Source organism: Suricata suricatta, chromosome 2, assembly GCF_006229205.1.
Source record: "Suricata suricatta isolate VVHF042 chromosome 2, meerkat_22Aug2017_6uvM2_HiC, whole genome shotgun sequence".
Classification (NCBI taxonomy): Eukaryota; Metazoa; Chordata; class Mammalia; order Carnivora; family Herpestidae; genus Suricata; species Suricata suricatta.
The window spans coordinates 156886609-156909816 of NC_043701.1; the positions used below are offsets into that span (position 1 = coordinate 156886609).

At 53.5% G+C, this 23208-nt stretch overlaps 1 protein-coding gene across 2 annotated transcripts in view; it reads right to left on the reverse strand.

The window, feature by feature from the left end:
- Positions 1-23208, reverse strand: part of CRTAC1 (cartilage acidic protein 1) — a 148274-nt gene that overhangs the window by 19697 nt on the left and 105369 nt on the right. For both annotated transcript variants that reach the window (XM_029932328.1, XM_029932329.1), the window contains exons 6-11: positions 18729-18863; positions 15316-15461; positions 12614-12750; positions 8919-9001; positions 7991-8091; positions 7429-7597 (exon numbers count right to left, since the gene is read on the reverse strand). In XM_029932328.1, the coding sequence (XP_029788188.1) occupies positions 7429-7597; positions 7991-8091; positions 8919-9001; positions 12614-12750; positions 15316-15461; positions 18729-18863 (771 nt within the window). The remainder of the gene's footprint in view (positions 1-7428; positions 7598-7990; positions 8092-8918; positions 9002-12613; positions 12751-15315; positions 15462-18728; positions 18864-23208) is intronic.

Below are 23208 nucleotides of genomic sequence, written 5' to 3' on the forward strand. Positions count from 1 at the left end.
CCAAATTAAGTGGCATATATAAAAAGTAAACATTTCTCCATTAAAAAAAGGAGACGAAGAATAGCAAATGTTTCTCACCTCAGCCAACAGAACGCTACACGAATACATTTTCCAGCCTGACTGGAGCGCCACAAATAACTCAGAAGAGTTGCCGAATATTCATAGACAATCACAAATTTACATCCTGTGTTCGCAGCGTGTAGTTCTGAAGTCCTGCTTCCTCCCTTCCTCCCAGCCCAGGACGGGCAGGGCTCGGAGCTTAGCCAGCCAGGAGAACACAGCTCAGTCGGACTCCCTCCTCAGCTGCTGCTGATTTTGCTGACTTGGGCACCTTCACTGGGACCTTACTTTCCTCATCTGTAAGATGGGGGTATGGCCCGGAGCTCTGGCACTCCTGGGAAGGACAGTCCTTCTTCCTAGGAATGTGAGCCCTGCCCTAGCTGACCGTCCTCCAAGCATCCCCATCACCACCATCTCTTAGACACGGGAGCACCTGTCATTCTGAAAGCACCTTCATTTATTGGCAAAACTACTGGAGGATAGTAGCAGGTGATCTCACTGTTGGCACTGGATCCTCTTGTCTGCACCATGGGGGACGTGCTGCATTTCTAATTTCCATTTTAGAGAGAAAGGGGCTCAGACCCAGGGAGGGGACATAAATTGCCCAGAGTTCCCCAACTAGAGACATCTGACCCCAACACCTTTGCCCTTGTTCTATTGCTCACTTGGCCCCATGCCCAGCCCCACCAGGGGCCAAGTATCTTGCAGGGATCTGGGATTTAGCAGGAAGGAGGTGGACCCAGGTCCCATCCTGTAGGAGCTGCATCCTGTGGGGGCAATGAACATAGTGATGATGTTATAATAAACTCGGAATGTGCAGCCGTAGCATTGGTACCACTTGGTGAGAGAGAGGGGTTAAAAGTCATTCCACTTGGGTGCTGCAGGAGGAGAAGGAGTTTGTGAGGCAGAGGAGGGAAGGAAGGAGCAGTCTAGCAGAGGACACGGCATGGTACAGAGGTATGATAAGGTCATGTGTGTTTGAAGAGAAGAGAGAAGTTCCAAGTGGGGGAAGCAGCAGTGGGGCTGGGGGGAAGGAGACTGGGAGAGGTTTTGGAACTTGCACGTGTGAGGCTGATCTGAACCCTGCAGACGACTCTGCGAGGTGGGCGTTCTGTCCCCGCTCACCAGGTGTAGACATTGGCAAGGTGAAGAGACTCGCAGGTGCCTGAGCTACGATTGGAACCCAGACTCCTGTCCCCAGGCTGTTCCCTCTCAAGTCGCCAGACATCTGAGGCCGTCCCAGGCACTGCACAGGGACAGCTTTTAAGCAGTCTGCCTGCCAGGCCGTGTGTGTCAGGGAGTGAGGCTGCGAGCAGGGCTGTGAGCAGGGCAGGCCCCATTAGCCAGCACAGCTGGGAGGTCAAGAGCAGCAGGGAGTCACCTCTGGCAGCTTTTAAAGGACAAAGGCCAAGGAGGCACAGAGAATTGCTCTTTTCAAAATTACCAGCAAAACAGATGGTGGGAATACAGTTGGTGGAATATTTTTGCACTTTAATAAAGCAATTTTTATGTGGGCCACTGAATTTTCCTTCCCTAAATGAGCACCAGCAGGCTTGGAGGCAGCTCTGAGTCACTTGCAAACAATTAGCTTAAAGGAAAGTGGTGTGTGTGTGTGTGTGTGTGTGTGTGTGTGTGCGTGCGTGTGCGTGCGCACGTGCGCACGTGCGGCAGGGGTACTGGCAATGCCTGTGGTGGCCCGGTCAGCGGGTGAGCCTCCTATGGGGGCTAGCGGGGACAAGTAGATCGTAGGTGCTGGTTTTCATCTTCTGGGTTTGGTTGAGCTGCCTCAGCCCTCTGCAGACCAGGGATCGGACAGCCGGGGTATGGGATATGTAGGGTGGGTGTGCGGTGTGGGGGGCAGGATGCAGGTTCCGAGCAAACAGTGCACAGTGGGCCCCCTCCCAAAACCGTGAGCAGAAATGCTTCTTTATGAGCCTGCTGGCCAGCTGTACCAGAAGGGGCAGGGAAAGGCCAGGGCAGGGTGCAGAGGGGAGGTGAAACAAGGCCTGAGGCTCCACTGAGCAGGGGTGGGTAGGATGGGAGCCTGTGCACAGAATGGGCCCTCTGGGAACCCAAGAGAATGAAACATCCACCCAGTGAGGTCCGTGAGTTTTTACTGCATGGGGATGCGACACAGCCCAGACCCTTGGGAGGGGGGAGGATACAGGAGGGTCTGAGAAGCTGGTCCTCTGACCAAGGCTCTATGCCGAGCTGAGCAGGACATGGGCATGCTGAGGGGCACGCGTGCACACCCACACACTTGTCCACACACTCTCCCTGAACCTTGCTGCAAAGTCAGGGGGAGGCAGAGAATGATTCACAAAGGCAGGGAGGGCGTGGGGTCATTTGGGGTGAGCAGGAGCGCCGTGAGTGCTGGAAGGGGGTTTCCCTTTAGAGATCTCCCCTCCAGGGGACAGCCACGGGCCCCACACCTGTGGCTCAGTGATTCGGAAGGACAAGGCAGGCCTTTCTTGCATTCGTGTTCTGGACATGCCCCTTCTCACCCCGGGCACCACAAAACAAACTGCTCAGGCCTGGAAACCATCGGACCGTCCGTCAGTAGGAGACTTGGTCCGTAAATCATGACGGCTGCCACACAGCGGCATACTGGGTGGCACTGAGCTTGGAACACAAAGGAGAGATGCGCACCCTTGGAATGGCGTCCAGGTTACATTGCTGAGTGGGGATGAAAAGCAAGTTTGGGAATAGGCAGAGTATAATCATTTTTGCTAGCAAAAACTCCCAAGGAGTATTTATCTATAAATATGCTCCTGGTAACAGTGCAGGTGGAAAAAGTACACGGAAAAGCGTGGAGCTGGGAGCAGGTGACCCCACCGCATGCCCTCCACATTCCTGGTCCTGTTAGCTTGTTCTGCATGCCCTTTCCCACAGCATTTAGCATCCAACAGTTGATCTATTTCCCTAGTTATTATGTTTATGTCATATGTTTCTTCTACTTCCACTAGAATGTAAGGTCACTCACGGCAAGGGTCTTTGTCTTGCTAGTGTTCGGCACATAGTAGATGGCTCAGTAAATAAGTATTGACTAAATGGATCAAATGGTACTGGGAGGGGGTGAAGAGAGAAACGTGGACTTGTTGCTTAATATTCAAAACGTAATGGTGAGCTTTGGGTCATTTTTCCTTTCTTTTTAATCATGGTATAATTTCTAATTTTCCGATAATCAGTCTGCATTATTCTTACAATCAGGAAAAAAATATTAAATCCTTCTAAAAACAACTCAAGCAGCACTCTCCCTGCAGGCCACCACCACTGCTGGGGGCTCCTGTCCCCCCACCCCCCATCCCGCAGCCCTGTCCCCACACAGCACAGCCTGGCTTGGGCTTGCTCCGGGGAGCTCTGATCTGCCTGTCCCCCACAGCCTGGCTCTTGGTTCCTCCCACAGTTTGGCTTTGGCCTTCCTCTGTGAGCTCCACTCCTACCAGACCCTTCCTGTTGTGTGGACACACTGAACACTCCCACCGCTGGGCCTTTGTTCAAGCCAGGCCCTGGAGTGCTCTCCTCAGCCGCCCTCCAGGCCTTCTAAATTCCCACCATCTTGCTAGACCCTGTGCTAGGCCCATGTCCTTGGGAAGCAGAATGAAGATCTCCCATGCCTGTCCTCGCACAGCCCCTGGGCCAGGATGAGGGCACCTCTAGATCTACCTGGCACCAGCATCCCTGTGACCATCTGCCTCCTTCCCTGGACTGGGAGCCTGGGGGGCAGGGGGCATTTCTTCTTTGTCTTATCTGTCTTTCCCACGTCTCTCTGTGTCTCTTGGGTTCCCCAGCCCATGGTCTGTCTGTGGTCCCCGTCGTCTTTCCTTCTTCAATCCTTCCTTCCATCTGGCCTTTCCTCTTGGCTCCCTCTCGTCCCACCCCACCGCTGCCCCTCCATCAGCCAGGAAGGCTTGCGCTGTGCTGGGTCCATGAAGGAGACCCTCCCGAATTGGGGGCCTTGGAGCCACAGGGACAGAGCCCACCTGCTCCTGGCTCTGCTGCCTGCTCGGTCACCTCCGGGAGTCTCACTGCTTGATTCAAGAGTGGTCCACAGAGAGAGGTCCCCGAGAGCAGCCTGCCTTCAGTGACTCTTGGGGAGTGGGTTCTGGCAAGAGAGGAGCCTGCAAGGGGGCCCAGGCAGCAGTTTGAGCCAGAGTTCAGAGCCAGAACACATCCCCTGGCCTTGCAAAATATCAATATCAATAGGGGGAGGGGTTCTGAACTAGACACAGGATCTATCAGCCCAAGTGCAGGAGGCAGACAGTTGGAAAGAACCACGGAGGCTCTTGGGTGTCCGTGATCCCCCCAAATGTCTCGGCCGAGGCTCCCCAGTTGAAAAACCAGGTCTGTACTGACCGGAGAGGAGACTCAGCGAGGCCCATAAACACGACTTAAAAGAGCACAGGCAGCCCACGGGGTGTGAGGAAGAATCTCAGCCCCAGGCCCATTCTTACCGTTCATTTGTTATGTGGAACCTCAGTTCCTGATCTCTACACAACGGGGTGGGGGTTGATGTCCAGCCAGATACCCGGATAAACATTCCACCTGTGCCGATACGGCATTATCTTGGTGACTGGATGGCCTTACACAGGTCACCTGGTGACTGAGGGGATGTGGATGTTCGGGAAGGGAGAGGCAGAGCAGGAGGACCGTGGCTGGCTCCACACAGCACTAAGGGAAGTCCAGCAGTTAAGTCACAGTGCTCAAGAATTCAGACAGAGGCATTCAAAGAGCCGGGATCCAAATCCAGCCCTCTCCACTTTCTGGAGAGGTGATTTGGGGCAGCTCACCCAGCCCGAGCCTCAGTTTCCTGACATGATTTATCATGTTGTGGTAAAAACTGAGGGAGGTATCTTAGGCAAGGCACTTAACCCAGTACCTGGTGCATACTAAGCACTCAGTGACTTTTGGCTATGGCTATTTTGTCAGAGGACGGTGTACTCAAAAGTCATCTTGTACTTGGCCAGCACTGCAAATGGCTACCTTAAAAGTAACAAATGTTTCAAAAGCCAGCTCACCCATCCAGGGTGAAACAGGCCAAACACATGCTCACATAACCAGGCCACGGGTCCCCTAAACATTTATGCTTCTTTTTCAGACTGCATAAATCTGCGTTCCTATAAAAACTGGAACACACACACAAAACATATGGAAGAAAAAAATCACACGGTTGGGCAAGTCTGGATTTGAGTCTCAGCTCTGCCATTGATCTACCGTGTGACCTTGGGCAGGTTTCTTAATTGCTATGGTCCTCAGTTTTCCTATTTGTAAAATGGGGATAAATAGTGCCACGTCCCAGGGCGGTCTTGGGGAAGAAAGGCAGTAACAGGAGTGAAGTGCCACCTGGAGCGAGTATGAGTCACCGTGTTAATCCAGCCACCCCGAAGCGCTGTTCACATTTTCTACACGTTCTTTCAGTTTTTTTTTGTGCCCATACGATGTGTGTCTAATGTTAACATATAAATTAATTTCCGACCATGTTGCCTGCTCTTTTTATGTTAGTATCATACCGTCGCATGAGGTGCTAACACACGGGGGAGGATGTCTGATCTTGAGCCCAGGTGTATCTGACTCAAGTGCTTTCTTTGCCATGGTGGCTCCTCGACACTTTTCTATGACTGGCGCTCCCTCCTCCTCTCATGAAGGCTTTTTAGACTCCTCGCCCTCACCAATTCCCTCCCCAATGCATTTCTTTAAAAATGTTTTATGTTGAAATGATTATAGATTCACAGAATTTGCAAAGATAGTACAGAAAGGCCCTGTGTACCTATCACCCAGTTTCCCTCCATGGCTAGAGCTTATGCAATGATAGCATAATACCCAAACCGAAGTGGACTTGGTCATGTGCGTGCATGTGTGTGGCTTTATGTCATTTTCTCACATGTAGGTTTGTGCAATCACCCCCACAATCAAGATCCAGAACCGATTTGTCGCCCCGAAGACCTCCCTCAGGGTGTCCCTTTCTGGTCACACCCACCCCTGGCAACAGCTGCTCTATCTTCTGTCTCTGTAATTTTGTCATTTCGAGAATATTATACACGTGGAATCAACAGTATGTGACTTCATGAAACTGGCCTTCCCCACTCCCCTCACCATGCTGCCCTCGAGAGCTATCCAAGTTGCTATGTGTATCAATAGTCCACCCTTTTTTATTGCTGAGTACTATTCCCTGGTGTGGACGGACCAGTTGATGGACCACTGATCTATCACAGGAGACCTAGGGTGCTTCCAGGATGGGCTCTTCCCGCTAACGCTACACCGAACAATCTTGCATAGATTTTTATGTGGACATAAATTTTCATTCATCTGGGATAAATACCTAGGATTGCAATTGCTGGGTCTTATAGTAGTTATATGTTTAGTTTTTTGCTTTTTTAATTTTTTAAATGTTTATTTATTTATTTATTTTTTGAGAAAGAGAGAGAGAGAATGAGAGAGAAGAGTGCAAGCAGAGGAGGGGCAGAGAGAGTAGGAGACACAGAATCCGAAGACAGGCTCCAGGCTCTGAGCTGTCAGCACAGAGCCTGATATGGGGCTTAAACCCATGAACTCTGAGATCATGACCTGAGCCGAAGTTGGCTGCTTAACCAACTGAGCCACCCAGGAGCCCATAGTTTTTTGTTTTTAAAGAAACCACCAAACTATTCTGCAGAGTTGCTGTACCTTTTTACATTCCCACCAACAATGCACGAGAGACTCAGTTTCTATGCATCCTTGCTGGCTTTTGGTATTATCACTATTTTTTTTTCAGTTGTTCTGATGGATGTGTAGTGATATCTCATTAATAACACAGATACACCATACAGCTGTTTATCTGTGCCTTTGTACATATAAAAAAAGAGCAGGAGTTCTTTGCTCTCCCTCCCCCAGACAAGAATCAATTTTTGCCCCCTTGAGGGTGATGTCACTCCCCTGGGATCCCAGGGCTTCTCCAGGCCTCCTAGCTAAGGGAAGGCACCGGGGCTTGATGAAACTTAAACCACCAAGCCGGCTCCCAGAAGGCCAGGGAAACAGCTGGTTTGCACAAGCTTGGTACAAGGTCTGAATAAGGCCACAGCCTTGGACAAAGGGACAATTAAATACTCTGACCCCAAGGTGAACTAATTCAACAGAGGACTGCAGTGGGGGGCCCTGCGAGGGGAGGGGCCTGGAAACCTTCCTCCTGGGCTCAGGTTTACTCGGAGCAGGGCTGCTGCATGGCTGGTGTCTACCATGGCCGTCACCAGATCTGGAGTATGCTGTGCAGAGGCTGCTCGGGCTCTGAGCCCTCTGTTACCCAGCATGCTTTGGGGTGCAGCTTCATGCTTTGGGATGCCCACTGTCCAAGGACAGCAGCTCACTGCCTGCCCTCCCCCAGGCCCGACTCACCTAAGCCAAAGTGTGCCACGGGCTCCATCTCACACAGGTAGCCTGAGCCCCCGTCGATAATCCTCAGGTGGGCCCCGCTCTTCTTGGTGTAGAGCACGACCTTAGCTCCCCTGGCGAAGGCCCCAAACCGTGTGCGAGGGACCACCCGCAGCCAGTTGTTGCTGAAGCCCTGCAGGGGGGGAGGGAGGCAGGCAGGTATCAGGGAGGGGCAGGAGGGGCAGGGAGGGAAGAAGAGAAGCAAAGGAGCAGAGGGAAGAGAAGAGGAAGCCAGGCAGGGAGGTGAAAAGCGAGGCACTAGAAAAATTTGGGAAAAGGTAACAGACTTGGGGAAAACAGTTTCTGGAGCACAAGTGCTCATGGAAGGCGGAGGGACAAAGGGCTTCTCCCAGGAGGCAGCCCTTCTTGGAGGTTTACTGTGCTGTGTGGCTGGGAATTTATTTCCTGGGTGTCCATTTTCTACCACGCTGGGCAAGCAAGCATCCTGGGCGCCTCTGCTCTCTTCCACCCTAGACCCAGGGGAGATGCTAGGCTGGGCTCTGCAGGTCCCACGGTCCGTGCACACCTGGTTCCCCCGGAAGACGGACAGCGGCTGAGCCATGGACTCTCCGTGGGACAAGATGAGGTCCAACATCCCGTCTCCATCGAAGTCTGTCACCACGCCCCCTGCAACAAGGCAGACTTCGCTCGGGCTGTCGGCCAGGAGACCCAAGCGGGAAAGGGGCTCCTGGCCAATACCACGTGGCGCTGCATGTGCCAGAGGGTGGGAGGCAGAGAGCACAGCCCTGGGGCAGGAGGACAAGGTGGAAGCCCATCTCCTCTGCTCTCTGTCAGCTCCTGACAGGAAATCATGAGGGGGTCCCTCTCCTTTCCCTGAACCTGTGCATGGAGTGCATGCAAATCTCTCAGACCACGAGGACCTCTTCCTGATCTATCACACAGGGCCTTTGCACTTTCAGTTTTTGTCAATGTGTCATGTTTGCATATTCATGGTCTCCTTTGGTCCTCACCACAACCCAGAGAGGTGAGGGGAGCAGATGTAGTTATCCCTTCTATGGATGGTGCAGGTCAGGAGCCAGAAGATGAAACAACTCTTCCAAGGCCACACAGAGGGAATGGCAGGACCAGGTCTTGGGACTCCTGATCCAGTGCTCTTTCTCGGACACCAGGCTGAATGCCAAGAGGGGAGGGGTCAGACTGCAGGACCCGCAGCCTCTCCTTTCCATCCCTCCCTTGGTAAGGCATTGCCTGAAAAGCTACTACCCCCAGATTCCCAGACCCCATCCCCTAGCAGCCCTGCTTCTGGCCTGCTGCTCCCAGGGGCTCACCCCTGCCTTAGGGTGATGGCCTTCAGAACTGCAGGGAAGGAGGAGTCCTGTGCAGAGGAGATGGCTGCCCCACCCCTCTTGCCCTCACCCCGGTGTACGGGCGCTGCTGAGACAGAGGAGTGTGGGCCTTCATCCTCAGGTGTCCTCACCCTCGGGTACCCTCACCTGTGCCCCGGCCCTCGGGCTCCAAGGCATCGCCAGGATTGAGCTCCTCGATGAGAGGGTCGCCGTGTTCCCTGCGGATGACACTGCAGGAGAGGAGAGAGGTGGGTCCCAGATTAGTCACGTGCCAGCGAGGCACCTGTGGGCCCCCTCGATCCATCCTCTGTCCCCTGAACATCCCCAGGCACCCTGTGCATCGGCCACTGCTTGGATGCCTACGGAGCCGCTCTCTGCTCACAGAGCCTGCCTACACCCTGCCTGTCCCCTTCTTGGGTTTTAATTTACGTTGGTAAATATTGATTTTTTCCTTCTCTAATGGATGAATTATAGACAGCCTGGGGAAGGGCAGTTGATGGATGAAGAAGGGGCAGAGACGCAGCTACCTTCAACTGACCTTCAGTTTCCTTCAAGTGGCCCCAGGTTTCCAAGTTCCGGGTGTGCCCAGGACTTAAGCCACTCAAATGCTGCCTCCTCCAAGCCCTCCCTGATAGTCCTGCGGGAAGCAATGCCTTCCTGCTTGGCCTTAGGACTTTCTGCCTTGTGTAAAAGCTCTGAATGAACGTATCTTATCTCCCTAGATAGACTAAGAGAGTTTTTGCAGGCTGGGACCAGTGTCCCTCATTCCTGCATTTCCCACAGCATTGAACACAGTGCATGGCTCATGGGAAGCTGTGGGCACATGTCTGTGGGACACACGGATCAAGTCCAGCGGCACCAGGGAGGAGAGGGCTTCCCTTGGGCTGCAGGGGCTCTGTCTGTTTTAAGCTCTGAATCACGGCAATATTTGTTTCAGAAAAGCCTGTCCTGCTCTTTGTCCGCACTGAGCTGAATGCTGATGACGGTGGTGAGCTCTCCTCTGATTTTTCTCTCATCAGATTCCCCACAGCGTTGGGTGCTCTGGATGTGCAGTGAGGAGCAGTGCTGGGGGGAGACGGGGCTGGGAGGGATGTGATCTCTGTCCACAACACTGCAGGTAACTCTTGTCTGCCTGTCACACAGGGTCACCAGAGGGCTGAGAGGTGGCCAATACTTTCAGAAGAGGGGTAGGGGTCCCCTGAGCTGGAGCCGGTGGTGGTGGGAGGGCAGAACTGCAGGGGGTCCACCGCATTGAGCACCTGCCCTGGGAGAGCACCGGCCACCACTTGGAGCACCACCTGTGCTAAGTGCATCCATGTGCACGGTGTGGTCAAGGACGGCAGGCATGGATGCACTTGGGCATGTGTATGCCTGCGGGAGGTGTGTATGTCTCAGCCTGCCAGCGACCACAGTCCCTTTGACCACCTGTGTCCCGCAGACTCTGCTGCAGCCGGGCAGAGACATCCCTTGGTCCAGGTGCAATGCACTTAAGGGTTCCCAAGGATAAAGCCCAGCAGTTCCGCTGTATCTATGTATTTGCTAAGCAAATTCTTTGGCAGTGACTTCTGTGTGCCGTCCACTGCGTGGGGGCCTGTGGCTCTGGTGCACAGCGGGAAGGAGGAGCTTAGGGCCCATGACGACAGCGAGGCTCATGCAGAGGGCGGGGGCTGCGAGGAGGGCAGCGCTGGACAAGCTCAGCTGGTTTTGGGTAACCAGACCGGCTTCCTGGAGGAAGCATCAACGAAGCTGAGACCAGAACAATAAGTATGTGTCTCTGGGACAAAGAGGGAGGAGAAGGGGGTAGAGGGGGTGGGCAGCAGGAGGGTCCAGGCCTGGTACAGCCCGGAAGTGAACAAAGCTGGCAGTGTCTGGGGCTCAGTTATGAACGGGGAAGTGGAAGGTGGGGACAAAGCCGGGAAGTGTGAGGTGAGTCCAAAGACAAGGCAACGGGAGTCTCTAAATGGTTTCAGGTGGAAGAAAGGTGTGGCTAGATCTGCATTTTGAGCAGACACAGACACCTGCTGGAGGCGGATGCAGGAATTCCCTTGCGAGAGATGAGGTGTGGTATGGGGGCGAAGAGAAGAGGCCAGATCAGAGGCATGTGTCAGTAGGTCAGGGGCGTGACCACATATATCCTGGCTGGCCTGGGAGAGTGCCTGCTGTCCCACCATCATTAACAGGACCCCCTTGTACTCAGTAAGCATCTGGCGTGGCTGACGAATCTCCTCGTTACCCTCCTCTTCACTGAGAGATTATGAGCTCAAGCACACTGAGGTTTTGGGTCCTCGGGGTCACTGTTCAGCAACAGGGACAGGTTGGGGCTAAACTTCCAGACTTGCCGGCTGAGTGGTGGCCCGAGCTACAGCCCCTCATACTCTCGGCTGTGTGCCCCGGCCATCTGCCACCGGGACTTGGAGCACAGCCACGTACCTTGGAAGTGGCTTCCACTGCTGCTGCATGGAGGCACACACTGACCCGTGGGGCCACTCTGTGGTGACCCCGACCTCGTCCATGGCAGCTCTGGGCCAGCCCGCCCTCGGCATGGCCAGAGAGAGGCGGGGCCGTGTGGCCAACAGGCAGACAGTGGAAGCGCCTGGGTTCTGGGGCCACGGGATGAGAGCACTAGACCCTCTGCTGCTCAGGGGCCCTGGCGAGTGACACTTTATTAGCCAGAGAAGGAAAGCGGTGTCTCTGTTAACGAGCAATTGATCTTCCACAATTAATCTGGAAGTTGTGAATAAGCTTTTTGCAAGGCACCTAATTAGTAAATCTAGTGCCTTCGGGGGGTGATTACATCCAGTCAGGATTGATGCTTTGTTAATAATTATATTTAAAAACATGCTTAGTCACAGCTCTTGCCTTTTATTAATAGTTGGGGCCCCCCTGGGGTAGGGGATGGGGGCGATGGAAGCCTTGGGGAGCTGGGCAGGTGATCAAGCCGATTTCCTGAATCCAAGGCCCCCTGCCCCACTCCCCTTCTCTCCCCACCTGCTCCTGAGCCCCATTAGCATGTCTTAGGCCAGGAACAGGGCTGTCTCAGGACACAAGGGTCCTGAGGTTCCCCAAATTTAGTGTGATAGGAATCACCTGATGCCCAGTGTTAAAAGTAGATTCCTGGGCCTGACCTCTGGAGATTCTGTTTCAGGACATCTGGGTGGGCCTTGGGATTCTGTACCATAAATAAGCACCCCAGGGAATTCTGATGCCAATGGTCCCTGGACCCCTCTTAGAGAAGTATTGCCTCTGAATATCCAACCTTTCCTCCCCAGATGCAGATCCTTAGCAGAGTCCTTCCATTCTGTCACTCCCTTTAACTTGTCTACCATTAATTTTCTGACATAGCATTTCCCAAGGCATGTTTCATAGGGCACTAGTCCCAAGAAGAAAATCTTTGAAAGAGGTGTCCTGTGGTCAGACACTCCATCTACCTCTCAGAAAATAAAATTCTCATGGTCATGTTAAAGGCTCTGAGAAGTCCTGTAGCCAGTAAACCTGCCTGTCTTTGCTTATCCACAGGTGCACCCAAACCAATTTGACTATCTAACTCCTTTTCGTGGTTGTGTGGATTTCCCTCCTGCAGAGCTTGGCTTCCGGGCACACTTTGGGCCATGTTCCTCTGACCATTTCCCTCACAACATCAGGAGGCCAACTTCCCTCCCGGGATCTGCGCTCCATCCCACAGCCTCTCGCTCAATCCCTCCTTCCCTCCTTCCTTCCCTCCTGTTTCTTCACCAGGGGACCTTCCCCCACCTCAGCCCTGGGAGCTACCCTCTGATCCTACACCTTCCTCCCCGACTCCCAGCCGGCAAGAGGGAGGCCCCCAGCTAGGCTGAAGCATCTACCGGAAGAGGCGGTTGGCAGAGGAGCTGCGGTGGGCGAAGTTGTTGAAGAAGATCTCCAGCTCCTGGTCATTGTCAAAGTCGGCAGCGATGACTGTGCGCACAGGGGACGGCATGGAGAACTTGGGCGAGGCAACGTCCTGGAGGAGAGAGGGCCTCAGTCAGGGGACTGATGAGTGCGGGGGGGGTGGGGACAGCGACTGACCCCCCACACTGCATGTGCGCGTGGATGCAATCCAGGAGAGAAGACGGCCCACCTAACAAGTCCCGTCTCACCTCCCCCAGAAGGGACCTGCGGTGGCTGCACTCAGGGCTACACAGAACTCGGGCTGCTTGTAGCAGGACAAGGAGGTTAGAGGAACAGTCTTGATTCACACCAGTGAAGCACTTGGCTGTTCCCTAGGCTGGGTCACAGGAAGCCCTCCTGTCAGGCACCTGAGGAAGGGCAGACATTAGTATTCCCATTTTACAGGTGCAGCGACAGAGTCCCGGGGTAGGAGGGAAAGCACCCATGGTCATAGCTAATGATGGGGCGTGAGCCCGGCCTTCTGATTCTGGAAGCTACGCCCTTCCTCCTCTGCAGGAGAGTCAAGCTGTGGGGCGGGGGGAGGGGGACATGGGAAAGTGCTATGCATTTCAATCCAGGCTTCTCTGCCCAGGAGCTGTGTGGTCTCAGGCAAGTTATTAATCGCTCAGATCTCACTTTCTTCATTAGTAACATGGGGCTAGGAATAGCGGCTCAGGCTGTGAGCATAGAAAGTGCTTGGCACACAGTGGGCATGAAATAGAGCCCTGGTGGTCTGTCCTGGCCCTGTTCTCGCTATCAGTCTCATGGAAAGCAGCGGAGGTGACTTTTAGCTGTGGTTTTGCTGTTATCTTACGTTTTTTTCTTTGAACATTTTTGAGACATTTGGTTTGGGGGTTTGCAGCATCAAGTACACCTGTCCAGGGCACACGGGGAGACCCCAGCTTGGGCCTCAAAGTGCTGACAGGGCCTGGTGGACCTTGCAAGGGTCCTGGGGGTGGGACTTCCTTTGAAATAGACGAAGAGGTGTGGAGAGCAACCTTCCTCTTTGTTTATGAGAAGAATGTCTCTTATAGATGGTTTTGTCCCTTAAAGATTGGAGCAGCCTGTCGAAATCTCAGGAACCACGTGGAACGGCTGGAAAGGGACATTTGGTGTGTCTGGGAGTGCCCCTCTGCCTCTTGGCCTCACCCTGCTCCTTGGCCTCTTACTGCAGCTCCCCCCCCACATCCTGGCGAGCTGCCTGTTCGGGGGAGGCCAAGAGGGAGGCTGTCCCCATCAATGCAGTAATGAGGCTGATTAAGAGCCTGGCCAGTTGGCCAGGGCAGGCTGAGCAGGGCCTTAAGAGCTGGAGAAGAAGGAGACCTCAGGATCTCTAACTCCTTATTATTCTATTGATCCTGTAAAAATGGAAACCTACAGCCCCCTTGGGGTTGCCCCACTGGACGCCTGGGCTTCTGAGATAATGTATGTAAAGCGCTTAGCCCAGTTCCTGGCACATAGAAGGCACCTGATAAATGGGGCATCTATTATCATTATTATTGCTCCTGAGAGCTCTGGAGAAGGGCCACCAGGAGGCTCAGCAGCATTCCTCCGCCACAGCACACTGACGTTTGGGCCTGGCTCGTTCAGAGCTGGGGGGCTGTCCTGTGCATTACAGGACATTTAGCAGCAATCCTGTCCCCTTTGTGACAACCAGGAATGTCCCCAGACACCGTCACATGGCCTGGGGAGAAAATCACCTCTGGCCGAGAACCTGGGCTAGAAGAAAAAGTCGAATAAAGATGAAAATCAACAGGACCAACTGTGCAAGTTCAGGGCAAGCCCTTTTCCTGGCCAGAGAGCCTGGGTCTCAAGGGAGAGGGCAGCTGGGCCCGAGCATTGCAAGGTGGCTGCCTACGGGGTAGGGAGCTTGTGGTGGCCACCTAGACATAGGGTTCCTGGACACACCTCTGGGGCCATCAAGCATCAGGCAAATGCTGGAACTTTCTCACTCTTGCAGAGGATTTTGGCAAGACCCAGGTACCTCCAGAATAATCTGGGCTCCCTCAGACCTGTTTCTGCCATCCTATGAAAGCTCCCTGAGAAAGCTCCAAACTCAAACTCATCAGGAGGGTGGCACTGTCCCCAAACGGCCCCTTTGAAGAAATTCTTGGCACCACAATCTATTGACAGCTCAGGGAGGGGGCACAGAGAGGGATTTGAGGTCATCTTGCCCACCCTCTGCCATTTGTCCTTGCAGCGGGGGGGGGGGGGGGAGACAGCTGTTGGGATCCCTGTAGCCCCAGCCTCCCTGTCCCTCTAGTCCCCACTGCACCCTTAGCCTGAACATAAACTTGAAAAGATCACGTTTTCCAGGAGCCACTTGAACAACTCTGCCGATCCAGGAAGTCCCCCTTCCAGAGCCTTCATTGACCTGTTCTTGCCCACCTTGGGAAGCTGCTGTCTCTCCTCTGCCAGTGGCCCTCTCTGCTCCGGGCACTAGAAGCCCAGACTGGAGTCCATCATCTTCCGTCAGATGCTACCTTCACTGTGGCTCTCCTGCCTCCAGGCTCTGCAGAGCCACGAGCCTCTTCTCAGCCTGGTGGGCGGCGGAGGCAGGGCTGTATCTCCAGGATATGCCAGCGCCACTCACAGCGCTGGCTGGCGGCGGGCAGGGAGGCAGGGAGAGGTCCCTTACCCGAAATCGGACCTTCCCATGGGCGCTCATCTGCAGATAGAGCCGGTGGGGGCCGTTCCAGTTGCCGTAAACGATGTCCACTTTGCCATCACGATTGAAGTCTGCCAGGGCAACGCCTCGCCCGTGCTGGTGCGGGTCGTCCACACCTGGGGAGGAAAGACAGGCGCCCTCAGGGCAACGCCCCCTGCAGGCTCCACAAACACCTTGCTGCAGCTCCTTGGAGAGAGGTGGAGGGCGACCCTGGCGCTGACCCTGCCCTGCTGGAGCAGATGGGGGCCCCCCTGGCAGCCAGCTCAGAATTTCTCCAAAGGGGCAGGAGGCAGGGCACTTGTGTTTGCAAAGAGGACCAGACTTGTCTTCAGCTGCATCTGCCCAGCAAGCACCCAGTTTTTTACTCAGTTTTAGGGTAGCATGGGTACAGGAAGGAGACATGGAAATTCTGGAAGACTAAAGTCCTCCCCAGCCACCTGACACCGCCACTGGGATATATAGTAAGTTGGTCATCACTTTTTTGCTTAAATCTCTCAGTGTCTCCCCAGTACTGTTGGGTCAAGTTCAAATTCCTGCCTGGGAAGCACAAGGCCCCTGCCTACCTTATCTGGTCTTTTATCTGGCACCCTATCCTCCTTACTCATAAGCTCTGGCTACCCGTGTTCCTGTCATTCCTCAAACGAACCCTGCTCTTTCTGGCTTCTGGACCTTTGCTCAAGCTTGTGTCTCTGCTCCTGGAATGTCTTCTCCTGGCTTCTTGGTTAACTGGCTCCTTGTTTTTCTTCAGCATTCAGCTACAATGTCACCTCCTCAGGAAGCCTTCCCTGACTGCTCTCATGAAAACAGCTCCTCCCCAACTACTTTGTTATCTGCCCTGACAGCCTCTCATTCTTTCCCTCCACTGTGCCGATCAAAGATGCAATTATGTCTCTGTGGTTTATTTGCCTAGCGTCGGGTTTCCCCACTAGACCTTACACCCCCTGAGGCCAGGGACTGTTTTCTTGTTCACCTGTGTTCACGCAGCATCTATCTTGATGCCTGCAGTGATCCGGTAGTTTTTAGTAAATACTTACTGAATGAACGAAGAGACATAAATAATTCGACAGAAGGCAACTGGGGACAGTGGTGACAGCAGAGGAAATACTACACCACAACAGTGAAACCCACAGCGTGCCTCGTGAGCTCTGGGAAGAGAAGCTTGTGTGTTCAGTGCGACCTGCTTATGCCGTCCCCGCACCAGCCAGGGCCCAGTGAGCTGATCCCGGGGGAGGACATGGGGTGACAACCTGACGTCCTGGCTGTGCAAGGAAGACATGGGCCCTCAGGCCAAGCGTGGAGCCGAGAGGCGGTGGATGCTCGCTCTGAACACCCAGACCAACTCTCTCGGAGGACAAACCGCCGTTGGCCATCAGGCCCTCACAGATGGTGGGTGACAGGACAGTGTGACGGAGGGGGAAATCACAGGATCCAGGGCACAGGGGGCTCTCGCCAGCTGCAGCCAGAGCCCCTGGGGCTGGGAGCCAGGGGAAGGCAGGGCTGGGGCTTCCTGAGAACCGCGGAGGCTGGAGAAGCGTGGAGGGGAGGATCTGGACAATGGTGGGGAGAAGGCAGTGAGGCCGAGGCTTGAGGAAGAGGCTTCATCAGGGAGCGGGGGCAGCCTCCCACCTCTAGGATTAATACCCCATTAATTCTCTACAAAACTCCCCAACCTTAATGTCGGTGGCCTTCTGTGTTGGCCCATTTCTCTCCTATCTACGAGGCACCTTGACAAGGAGCTGGTTCCCTTTCACGGGAATAATCGGTGCCAGGCTGCATTTCACAGCAGCATCTGTTTGGGTGATGAATGCCCTCTTGACATGTCTTGTTAAACCCCTGCAATCATTCTGACTTTCAATTACGGGCCTAGCACCTTTCCTCTCTCCTCCCGCCAGATACCTTCTCCCGCTCCAACATGTTCACTCACCTCTGCTCCCATCTCTTTAACACCTTATCAAATCCTCTAGGCTTCCTCCACCACCACCTCCCCTTCATTTTATGATTTTTCAGCAATGAGAAAATTTGCTGCCAGAGTACATAGCACTGGGGTGTGTGTGTGCGCGTGTGCGTGCGTGCACCAGGTGGGAGGGCAGGCCAGGGCGGCTGCCTCCAAGTCCAGCTTTGTCCGGGAAGAAGAGGGAAAGGCAGGAGGGGAGTTGACTGGCTGCAAGCGGAGGAGTGCCATTCAAAACAGGAACTCCTGAGCAGAGAGCTGGGGGACTAGGGGCTTGTAGGTCGCGGGGAATGAATGGATTGGCACTCGCTCGGGGATTTGACGCTGGCTGTCAGCACTAGTTGGAGCTTGTAGGACCTTTGATCTATGTGTCTAGATTCCCACTCACCTCTTCTTTTGGAGGCTAGAGCTCAATCCTACGCTGCCCAGAAAGAGGTGAAATCAATCCTTTCACCGGCAGGGTGTGGAAGAGGTGGTTGAAGGGCAGACTGATTATATCCACAAACATTTATGAAGTGTCCATTCTCCTAGGCAGCAATATTTACTGGGTGACCCCTGTGTGCCAAGTGCGTGTCAAGAATGAACAGTCCAGAGCACAGTCCTCACAGACATAGGTTATTTTAGCAACATCGAAGCCTGATCTAGAAGTGTGTGAAGGGATGGTGTGAATGAGGAGGAGAGCATGTGAATCTCTGCCAGGTAGTACAGATGGAGGCAGGAAAGGCTTCGTAGATAATATCTGAGCTGTGCGATGAAGGATAAATACAAGTTCTGCAGATAGAGAAAGGGAGAAGGCACTTTAGGTAGAGAGGATGGCAGGTGCAAAGGCCCTGAGGCAGATGAGGGATGAGCAAAGAGGAAGGAAGGGGAGGAGAGCTGGGAGCCTGAAGTACTATGTTGTGTGGTTTTTAGTCTCCCTCTTATTAGAGCTCTTTGTTTATCCATCCGCTTCCCCTGCTAGAATGCCCGTGCTGGTGAGTGTACGTGTGTGGTGGGATAAGGTGGTACTCAGGTCAGTAACCCCAACCCTTACCACCAGCCTGGCACTAGCAGGGGCTCAATAACTGGTTATTGGATTTAATTCAGTGGTTAAGGTAAATGTGGGGAGGGGACCTGGAAAGAGGCAGCTTGGAGGAAAAATTGAGGCTGAGGACTCAAGTAGGACTCAGAGGAGCCCGGGCCGATTCTAGTGGCTGACAAATAGATAATGCCCAGGGATTCCAGGCTTCCCAGTCCCCAGCAGCAAACATTCCCTGCGGCGTGGGCCTGGGGGGTGTGGAACTGAAGATGACAAGCAATGTCTCCCGGTGTGGTGCCAATGACCACTGTCCCGCTCTCTCTGGGGCCTGCGGGGCCGCGCAGGGGGGCAGGGACGCCTGGAGGCCCCCGCCGGCCTGGGGCACCAGGGACGCAGGGCAGCGTCCACACTCACCAGCACTGGCAGCAGCGTCCACGAAGGTGCCATCGCCCTGGTTGTGGAAGAGGAAGTTGGGCCCATTCTCATTGTCACAGAAGATGTCTGAGGCGCTGCTGCTGAGGATGGGGCCCACGCTGACACCACGGCCCCCTAGGAGAGGACATCGATCTGCAGTGAGTGGCAGAAGCAAGGCCTCAGGCCCGAGTAGAGGCCTTCAAGAAGCCGCTACGGTGAGAGGCCTCAGAAGAGCTTCGGGGGGCGGTGGGTGGGGAATTCCAACCTTCTGGATGCTTCTCTGAGCCCAGATATAAACTTGTGTGTGGCATGACCACACTGATGATGAAGCAAGCGAGGGGCAAGCCAGACAGAGTCACTCTGTGCCACAGCAGCATTCTGTGACCTACGGGGTGCAGAGACCACCACCATATCCTTCCCTTCCCTTCAGAGGCCGAGTTACAACACTCCCTCAGCCCAGATCTTCCCCCAACATTCTGGTCAAGTCACAGACTTCCCACTGCGAGACATACATATGCCAGTCAAGACACGGGCGTGCGCCTGTTCTAAGAACATATAGGAACAGGTTCCAGCTAAAGCTACAGGATGTTTTCTTAACTTTGTGTGACCGAGCCAACAACTGGGGGCAACCTGGGTGTCCACCGACAGCGACGGGTTATGGTGCATCCACACGACAGACCCCGCAGCCACTAAAAAGACGGTGTAGGCCTGTATGTATTGACTTGGAGGAGTGCCCATGACACACTGCTAAATGAAAAAGTAATTCACCAAGTAACAGTATTGTGTCATCTTCGTTTTATTTAAAAAAAAAAAAAGGAAAATTAGTGATATTTCTGAACGTGTTTATGCAAGCTCATTCTTGAGTTTGGGGAGAAGTGGGAAAGGCCACGCCCTGAGTTGTTAACCCAGACTACTGCATGGGGTGGGATTTGGGGAGGGGAGGAGAGGCGGTAGTTGGCCTTTTGGGGGAACGTCTTTGTGTTATCTGGCTTGTTGCAATAGAATTGCTTCTGTAGCTTGAAAGAAAAAAATCTAGTAACTACATACTTTTCTTTTTTTTTAAAGAAAGAAATCAAGCCAGCTCTACATTAGGTTTGATGTCTCCAAGATCAAATTCAAGCCACATGTGTCAACAAGTCCAATCTTAAAACATCTTAAACAAACAGCCCTAACTTCTGGGTTTCAGATCAAGAGCTGGAAGCCACACCCTCAACCACTGGAAATACTGGGCAGAAAAACAGCCTGACCAGGGCCGGGACATAGATTCTAATCCCAGCAAGGCCTTTCACAAGTTGTGTGATCTTGGGCAATTTATGTTACCGTTTGAGCCTCAGTTTCCTCACCTGTATAATGGGGGTAGCATGACCTGCTTTTACTATTTTAGGATTTTTAAGAGGATCCTGTGAGGTGAGATGCTCACAAAGTCTCTTTGTGAATCCCACCCACTTGCTACTCAGACTCAGGTCTGTGGATCTGCTGCAACGTGGTCACCTTGTTAGAAATGCAGAGTCCCAGGACCCTCCCTAGCCACAACTTGCATTCTGGCAAGACCCCTGGGTGGTTATGTGCACAGTAAAATTTGAAATGCGCTGCTCTAATGGGCTCTTCAGTACAATAAGAATAGTGTTCAAAACACTCAGAAGAACTTATTATTGTTACTTGTTAAATAAATGTGAGCTCAGGAAGCCCCGAGTGATGCTGGGCCGGGCCCCGCCCACCTGCCTACCTGGCTCTGGATGGCAAAGAGGTTTCCATGAAGTGACTGCTAATTTGTGATGGAGGTTCTCTTGGTCCCCAGACTCCTCCTGTCTTCTGAGAAATGCCCCTGGAGGGAATCAGGGGGCCTTTCTCACCTGTGCAATACAGTCTGCCCACGTGTCCAGGTGTTGGGGGCCAGGAGGAGGAGATGGGGCAAATGGCATTACTGCTTTCCTTGGTCTCATGGTTAAGCTCCAAATTAACACATTCTGGGCCTCATGCCTCCCCTATTCCTCCCAGGTAATCTAATTAGCTCTCAAGGAGCGCCCAAGCCTCATGAAAATGGAGTCGCTAAATCCACAGCGCTCCCAGGGAAGCATCAGCCAAGATGTGAAATGCGTTTTTTATTAGGACAGACCAAGTGTGAGGCAGGAGGCTTTCAGATGCCTTTCCTAAAGCCAGCAGCCAGAGAGAGGTGCTGGCTTGCAACCTGGGCACCACTCTGCCTATTCACGAGGAGCCGAGGAGTGGCTGCTGGCAGCGGCCCCCGCCCTGGTCGTGCCAGATCCCAGCTTAGGAACAGGCTTCAGCAAGAAAGCCTCGGCCTTGCCTGGGCCCCTGGAAACTCCAGGTGGGGCTCTGGGACCTGCCACCACGCAACTCCATCCGTCCTCCCCACGTCCTCCAATTTCCTCCCTGCCTCTGGCTCTCAAGCTGTGACACATTCTCTTCATTTTCTACAAAGCAGGTTATTTCCCTCTTGGACAAATTTCTAAATCTTTCTAATTAACTAATTGGGTTGGGTTGAAGCCTTGTACCATTTGTAACCTGTAATTATTAGAAAATTGCCATGGTAACCACACTACTAATTAGTGACAATTTATTGCCATGGCAACAGGACCATAACAGAGATGTTACCCACAACTCCTTCTTGGCAAGTTTGCCGCACAGTTGGGGAGCAGGTGAGTCAACAGTCGGGGAGATAACCTCTTGGGCACAGGCCCCCGCAGCTTTAGGAAGGAGAGCCCAAATGGGGTCTGGGGCAGGGGCGGCCAAGTTGCCGCACCCCTTGCTGTGCTCCAGGAAAAACTGCTCCCAGGTGGGCCATGGAGGTCCTCTTCAAACCAATAAAATCCATCCATTCTAAGGGAGCCTGGTACTTCCACTTCCTGTGTGGTCAGTGACAGAGGTTCCTGATTCAGTATCTTCTACCCAGACGTCCTCCCTCCCCCCAACGCTTCCCTCCTAACGTTTGGAGTGCGTCTCTTGTGGCTACACAAGGGGCAGTTAGGAACATCTTTATTTTAGCCTTGGAGAATGATGTCCCAACTGGGAGTTACATTCTACTTTACATCAATTAATTCTTTTATATTTAAGGCAGCACATCCTCTTGGGGACAAGCAGTGTCCCCAGTTGGGGTTGGAGAGGCAGCCCTCGTGGTGGGAAAGAAGAGTAGGGGTCAGGAAGTTTGAGTGTGACCTTGGGCGCCTCATCGAAACTTTCTGGGCGTCTGTTTTCTCACCTACACCGTGAGACTGATAATAACAACAGTTCCTTCTCAGGGCTGTCATAAATATGAAGTGAGCTGCTTTTCGGAAGGTACTTGGAAAATGTCAGGTGACACAGAGTCATTAGCTGAGACAATGTCCCACGTGCTAGGTCAGTAAAATCCCCTTATTTCAAGCATCCATCCAAGGCCTCCTCGTTCTGTTGCTGGGTGTAGACCCTGCTCCCTGCCCAACCCTTCCTGATGGCTTCTCACTCTGCCCATCAGGCTGGCTGGGGGAGGGGGAGTTACAGGGGAAATGCCTCCCCATGGCCCTTCTTGCTCCTGCCACACACCTGCAACCACTGTGATTATCTGCCCATTGGTCCTGTGCCCTACAGGGCAGCCTCTTTTACCCTTAAGAACTGCACCCCTAAAGCTCTGAACCCCTGAACTCTGGCAATGCAGACTCGAGTCCAATTTGGGTATAGCCAATCCATTTCTCAGAGTGCATCCAGGCTGTATTGGGGTGGCCCGCTGAAAGGCCAGATTATATCTGGGAGCCGGGGGTGGCGAGGTAATGATGGGAAAGAGAGCTCTGGGGAACAGGGTGTGTGTGCTGCTGAACCACTCCAAACTGTGGGCCAGAGGACCCAGGCACAAGGAGGTGGGCATCGCCATGCTAAGGAAAAGCCTCCAGGTCCTTGCCCAGCCTCTGTACCAGCTCTGGCTGCAGGACTTGAGCTGTGTGCTGTTGAGGCCCTGGTCTCCCTCCCTGTGAACTGGATGGGGGAAGGAGATCACCAAGGCTCCTTCCCATTCTCCCAGGGCATCCTCTAGGCTGGGGCTCAGGAGAAGCGTGGCTGGGAGTGGATTCCTGGGCCCATCTGGAGTCTACACTATGGTGGCTTTGTGAGGCCCCTTGGCCAAGGAATTTGGACCCATGGGATTTATCTGCTGAGATTTCAACAGAAATACGATTCTTACAATTCTTGTGGATGCCAAGACCTGCAGGCTGCCAAGAACATCCAAGAAATTATAAAAGAGTAGCAGAGATGCTGGAAAACATGAGGGTGGAGGGATGGGCTGTGTGTGTGTGTGTTGGAGAAGAGGGTGCAGGATGGTAACAGGTTCTTTCACCCTAAATTTCCTGAAAATTCGAATGGAGAATAATACTATGTTGCTGCTGGTGTTGCTACTCACGAGCCCTCCTCGAGACGCACAGATGTGGGGTCGGGTTCTGAGTGCATGGAGGGCGGGGTATTAGATACGGACTTGCCAGCTCCTCCCTCAGTC